Source organism: Falco peregrinus, chromosome 4 (genome assembly GCF_023634155.1).
Source record: "Falco peregrinus isolate bFalPer1 chromosome 4, bFalPer1.pri, whole genome shotgun sequence".
NCBI classification, from domain to species: domain Eukaryota; kingdom Metazoa; phylum Chordata; class Aves; order Falconiformes; family Falconidae; genus Falco; species Falco peregrinus.
Genome location: NC_073724.1, coordinates 119249596 through 119256033, shown reverse-complemented (window position 1 = coordinate 119256033; position 6438 = coordinate 119249596). Strand labels below are relative to the sequence as shown.

The 6438-nt window shown below is 47.2% G+C and overlaps 1 protein-coding gene across 1 annotated transcript in view; it reads right to left on the bottom strand.

Moving 5' to 3' along the window:
* Nucleotides 1-2315: 2315 nt before the first annotated feature.
* MAP6 (microtubule associated protein 6) overlaps nt 2316-6438 on the bottom strand; it is a 45513-nt gene continuing 41390 nt past the window's right edge. The window contains exon 4 of the mRNA XM_055802918.1: nt 2316-2646. Within this exon, the coding sequence (XP_055658893.1) occupies nt 2577-2646 (70 nt within the window). The 3' untranslated portion in view covers nt 2316-2576. The remainder of the gene's footprint in view (nt 2647-6438) is intronic.

Genomic DNA, 6438 nt, shown 5'->3' with positions numbered 1-6438 from the left:
TGTGGCAAAATGAAAATTTTGAGGTGAGAAGAGGGAGATGATGAGTTAAATCAGAACACTGTATTTCATTAAGAAATGAAATTCAAAGCTTTTTTTTAAATTTTTTTGAGGGGTGTGGCTGGTCTGAAATATCGTACCCAGTCGGATGGAAAAATATGTGTTATTTATGAGTTACACAAATGTTTCCTGAAGTGGGCATCTTCTGCCTTGATTTAGGTCAGCACTGAACAACTCTGCTGTTTCAAAACCTACCCCTGTGAAATTCAGCCTTACTAATTTTGACACATTTCCCCAGAGTTTCCACTGGTGAAATGAAAGTTGGTGGCCTCTTGTTCCTGCTCTCGCCTTGTACTCAGCTGCTTCAGGGAGCTGAAGAGGCAGAAAAAAATGTCTGTATTTTGGTGAATATGAGGGCTGGCTTTTCTGCCCCTCCAAGCCAGCTCCCTGAACATCAGATACTGACAGGAGAACAAGCCTTTCTTCTCATGTTTTCCACCATGGATATCTGGGTTACTGCAATAACTGCATATAGATAAGATCCTTGGCTGACTGGATCTATGGTGCCTTCTTGCCTGGGGTGCCTCTGATTCAGAGACAAGTGATGGGCCCTGAGACATCTGAGAGCAACAGCCAGATGCCTGCCAGGTCCTGCTTCCCCAGGACACCAGCAGCACCAGGGATCTGGAGCAAAACCTCCTGCAGGCCACCAACGTCTGGTGCTGGAGCTTTGGACTGGGCTCCTTTCTAATGATTGTGCAATCATGGTAATTATATATTAAAAAATCAATTACTTAATCATGTGTAACAAGGACCCTTCAGCTACTGAGCAAGGCACACGCTCTGTGCAATTACTTGCAGGCATGTAATCTTACTTCCCTTTGTGCTGAATATTTCATTAGTTACTATTCACATCTTCTCGGAGGTGCTTTGCAATGGTTCGCTGATTGGATTTACTCTTGTTTCTTTTTGGTTCTACAAACGCTGTTGAGATAAATACTCCTTTTCATATTATCTCTTTAACAAGGAGGTTCTTTCTAACCTTCCTGTTCCCAAAGAGAACTCACCACAAGGTGAACATCAGGAGCTTGAGGCAGTTTTAGGTTCCTGCTTTGCCTTCAGGGTTCTTTGGATGGGGTCCCTGTGTTTTTGTCCCATGTCTGTACAGCTCTTGGCACCCTTGGGCTTTTGGCCATCACGGGACGCCATAGTGATACAATATGAACAGCAAACAGCAGCAGTGACCACCCATCCCTGCAAGTGAAGACTGGATCTCCTACAACATTCGCTCATTTTAAAGTTGATCCAGCCATGGCTGGAATCACTCTTGATTTACTCCTGCACAGGACCGGGGTCTGTATAGGAGGAGTACTTATGGAGGAGGAGTTATATCATAAACTTGCATTTTTACTTTGAAATACCTGAATGACTCCTCCAAGCCCAGGGCAGTTTCCTTCTGAACTAGACCCAGCAAACCAGACCCTCTGGTTTCAGAGGGCTTCGGAGCTGCCATGCTCCATGGAAGCTGCCCAGCTTTCCCCACCTCTGATGAAGTAGCTGCCTTGCATAATTAATTTGGCAAGGAAGAGCAGCTTTCTGCTTTGAAGTTAGCGCTTGCAAAAAATAAAGCAAATCCCAGCTCTAAGTGTAATAACACTTTCACATAAACCTAGAACTATTCATTGGAGCATGGTGGGCCACTGCCTTGCTAGAACTGTTGTCTGGGTACTTTGTGCACTTAGCCACCTATAGAGGACAGGCTGTAGGGCTGGACTACATCTCCCACCATATGCTGCATATGTCTTATGGACATAGGGAGCCTCACCCAGGAAAGATGGGCATACAGAACAACCAGGCCTGCTAATCCCATGAACCAGCTCCGTTACTCCTACATTTCCAGTTCATACTTTACAATTTTTCAATGAAACATTTTTGGTAAATATGCTCAGAAGAAATACTAATTTGCCAGCAAGTTTTGGAGTCTGGTCCAGCATTTGCCCTAAATGGCAAATTGAACAAATAGAACATTAACAGCCTCAGGAGAAGGTCCGTGATGATCTTGGCTATCACACAATGACAAGGGGACCTGCCAGGTGTTGCACAAGGCATGCTTCATCTGGCAACATCCAAATGCAAGTTCCTGACACCAGTTAAGAATGTATAGTGCGTTACAACTTCCCAGGATTACTGAAAAGAGTTGCTGATCCTATCAACCAGGCTTCCAGGATAATCTCTAAAATCTAGTATGATGCTTCCATGAGTTACGGACGTGAATATGAGCTCTCTGTTGCCCATGTAAACTAGAGAGACCATTGAAACCAGTGCTGTTTCACAGGTATGAAGAAAGGGCGAATTGGACCCATTTTTCTTTCTATGACTTTACTGAATATAAACCAAGGCACAGACATGCTAACTGCATTACATAGATCCTGGTGACAGTAACTTCTCAGTGCTTGACAGACAAGAGAAATTGTCATTCAGCTCTGATCATCAGCTTTATTGTATACCAGTCAGACGACACACATTTCATGCAGACTATACGTTTGCTCCAGCAGCCGGTCAGAAGAAAGTACTCGACTTCATGTGCATTGGTCCTGCACTAAGGTACTTGGTTCTTGGTCTGTAGCACCAGTGTTTTTTTCAGGGGTCCTGGAAGCAGAGAAAGAGCATCATTGCAAAGCTGTCAGAGCAATCGGCTGGTGTATGACAACAAAATGCCACCCACCCCTGAGCTGGAATTTGCCCCATGACAAGTGGCTCTGCAGACTGCTCCCCAAGTAGCCTGCACATGTTTGGTATGTTCTCAGGCTGGTTGCTGAGCCTGGTCCTGGTCCCCACAAGTAACTGGTCTGAAACCCATTGATGTCCACAACACTGGGAGGGCTGGAGCTCTTAACTTTTTGAGCCGTGACCAGGATCAGGCCCACCCATCAGCTATGAAAAATGCTTGCCAATTGATTATAACCTGCATCGAACGAGCACCTCGCTGTAAAATTGTCTCACAAAGAAGCAGTTTGTTTCCCTCAAGGCAGATGGTGAAAGCCCTATAACGCAGGGGAGCCGAGCTCCTGTGCTGCTCAGGAAGCACCAGGTGCCTGTTAAAACAACTGACAGCAACCAGCAAACCCAGCTAACATACAGTAACCCCAGTTTGAGAGCACCCCTCCTCTTCAATGCCCCGGGAGACAGCAGGAGGTGATGATGGCACCAAGGCGTTGGATCAGCTCTGGGGCCAGCTCTGTACCTGGGGTAGTCTTGGGTGGGAGCATAAGAGAACAGAACCTGGGAGTTAGGGTAGATGCTGCCAGGAGAAGCTCTGGACAGGTGCTGGAGGGAAGGTCAGGTCTTTTTGAAGTGCAGAGGGAGAGATGGGAAGGGAAAATCTGTAGGGGATGAGGGAATCAATCTTTGTTAAGAGAAAGAGCAGGAGGATCTCCAGGGATGAGGAGAGATGTGTGATGGATGGGGAGGGATCTGTGAGGCTGCAGAAAGCAGATGGAGAGGTGGGAGAAACCTGCTCAGCTTTAAAATGGACAGCTTTGCACAGTGGTTGCATTAGGGGAGTGTGGAGATCCCTGTTCGTTCCCCAGCCTCATGTTGGCTTTGTGTTGAGAATGGTTCCAGCCTGCAAGTTAAAGGAGGGAAGGAGAGGCTGACACCACGGCCAGGACAGGTGCTAGTTACCTTGCTCCATGAAACCAGCCCAACGCAGACACAAATGTAACCATCCCTGTATGAGAGGCTCACGGGGCAGGACCACGTGGAGAGGCCTGGCAGGACTGGTCTCGCTGAAATACTCACCCTTGTCCTGACCTTTGTGCTTACAGTGAAGAGACATTTGCTGCCAGAAGCTGTTGGCAGAGGTTGGTATCCTCAGTGCAGGAAAACTGCCAAGTCCTTCCAACCTACCAGTTCCTATGGGAATGAGGTGAGCCCAGCACCGTAAATCAAGGGATCAGAGGAAAATGCAAGGCAGGTCCTCTTTGAAAAGATGCCCTGCTGTGAGGACAGATCAGGTCCATGCTGTTCACGTACAGACACCTGCTAGGACAGGACCTGTTGCCTGGTCTCTGGAGAAGGCTGGAGATGCCTGCACATCCTTGCCAGTGGAGAGCATGCCCAAGGTAGCTTACATGTGCAGGCTGAGCAGGTTGAAGGCTACTAGCAGCTACTCCTCTGCCAAGCCACCCCTCTAAGCATGTCTTCACATTTGATCTAGTAAGGGAGGAGGCAGAGGGTGTGAGCTCAGGTCTTCCTGTGCCAACATGTATGTGACGATCCAAGTTGTAGGTGGGTCAACACCAGACTAATCACACCTCTTCCTTGGTGTCCAACCCTGCCCTTGCTGCTGCCCTGCATTTCAGAATAGAGCTCGAAAGCCAAAAGTCATCTCTTGCTGGAGCAACATAAACTGTTTGAAATCACCCTGCAACAACACTTCCCTTAGCTCCTGCTAGAGTCATCAGAAGAATTAACCCTTGAATTCTTGAGTCTTGATGTGGTACCTCTCTGTCAAGGCAACCAAAAAAGCTGGTGCAGGCAGTGCATGGGTGGATACTTCATTTTAATCTTTCAGCTCTTTCCTTATGAGTGTGTGCATCCTTCAGCCATGTATTGCAGACTGGCTATGACCGAGCCTCCTGGAGGAGAAAGCATCTGTGTCCCATCCCCACTCCCTGGCTTCCTCTTTGCATTGCATACAGGCAATTGTGTGATTGTCCGTCCCAGTAAAGCTCATTCCAAACCTGTTTTAAACTGGAAGGAGTGTGAGGGGGAGGTAATTACATTATTTTCCCCAGGAACTGGTATCCAGGGACAACACATTGCACAGCCTCCCACCAGAAGGAGAATAGCCCTGGCTGCTCTCTGCAGGGCTGCACAGCAAGGTCTGGCCCTGGCTACCAGCCTTGGGAGGAGCGAGCTGGGAGGGTGCAAACTGGAGGGTTGAAAGGAAAGCCTAATCCTGAAACGTAGCAAGTCCCAACACACAAGCAGCAACATTTACAAATTATCTTCCCCATAGCCAAGTGAGGAGGAAAGAGTTTGGAGATCTTTGCCCTCACAAGGGCTGCCAGTGGCAAACTGTTGGGTTAATTATGTGATGTATCAAGGTGAAAAATGCAGAAGATATTAATTGGAAGTGACAGATCATTACTCAGATTACATCTGAGAGAGGGAGATGCAGAAAGAGTATGACATTCAACAGGGGCTTGTATCCCAGAGGCAGCACATGGTGTCTGGAAATAACCAGTGGATGACCACCATAAGCACATGTAGCACAGTCTCCTCTTTGCTGGTCCTGGTATAACAACAGGGAGCTGGGGTCTTGTGACCTGAGGTCTAAATTTGCCTCTGACAGTGACAGGCTCCAGCAACGTTATCCCATTCTTCACAAATGTGGAGGACCTGCTTGCAGCTCATCCCTGTCCTTCTGTGATTCAGGTCTTAATGCTTTGGTGGTCTCATATCAAAAAGACCTCAACATGTTTATCTGCTTCTGCACATTTATCTTCGTTCAAAGCAGTTTAACTACTGGGGAGCTGTTATGAGACCGTATTGACAGATCCAACTCCAGGCACATGGAAAGTTAAAAGTTGCCTTCAAGAGAAGCTAGAAGCAGCAGGAATTCTCTACTGATGGCTCAGAAACAGCAAAATAGTCCCAGGCACACAGAGCTGTTAAGTTCGGTGCTGAAGGGCCATTTTTTAAAAAAGAATCACAAGAAATCTGTCCTTTCTTTCCCAGAGAATTTAGGTGAGGTGACGGCTCTCCTCTGTGGAGGACCTGACCTTCTGGTTACAGCCCTCACCCAGGAGGACACTGGCAGGTTCATGTTTCTCAGAAGATACAGACTCATCAATTCCTGGGCAAATGCAATTAACAATTAGGTTGCAGGATATAGCGAGTCACTTCTCCCTTCTGAATGCTTTACTGCCCTTTGTGCACTGAAGTGTGCTGTCTGAGATAACAGTAACAAAAAACCAAGTTGTCTTTGCCCTGAAAAATGGCCTTAATGTTGTACTTGGTAAGTTACATTCCTTGGAAAAGGCAACAGCATCAAATAGTGGGGCTAATGCTGTAAGATAAAGCAGAGAAATGAAGCATTTCAGCCTGTGTCTGTACCTAAGCAAGCAGAGGTGTTGCTATCCCTTGCATAGGTTGGGTGGCCCCTGGAAATGTGCGCCAGTCCGGGGCTAGCAAGGGCTGCAGGGGAAGAAAGTGTCTGGTTGTGAAACCTGACCTGAGGTAGGTATGAGGTAAGCAACAAGGAGCTCAGCACTTCAGAGTTTAAACAAATGCCCACCGACAAAGCAGCAGATATACACGCTCTTCCAAAGCTCTGCTAGCAGAAGTGTAGATGTTAGAAGACTTCAATGTCAGCTATGGACCTCAGTGCCATGCAGGAATCTTGTCCTGAATACTATTCAGCTCCTAAAACTG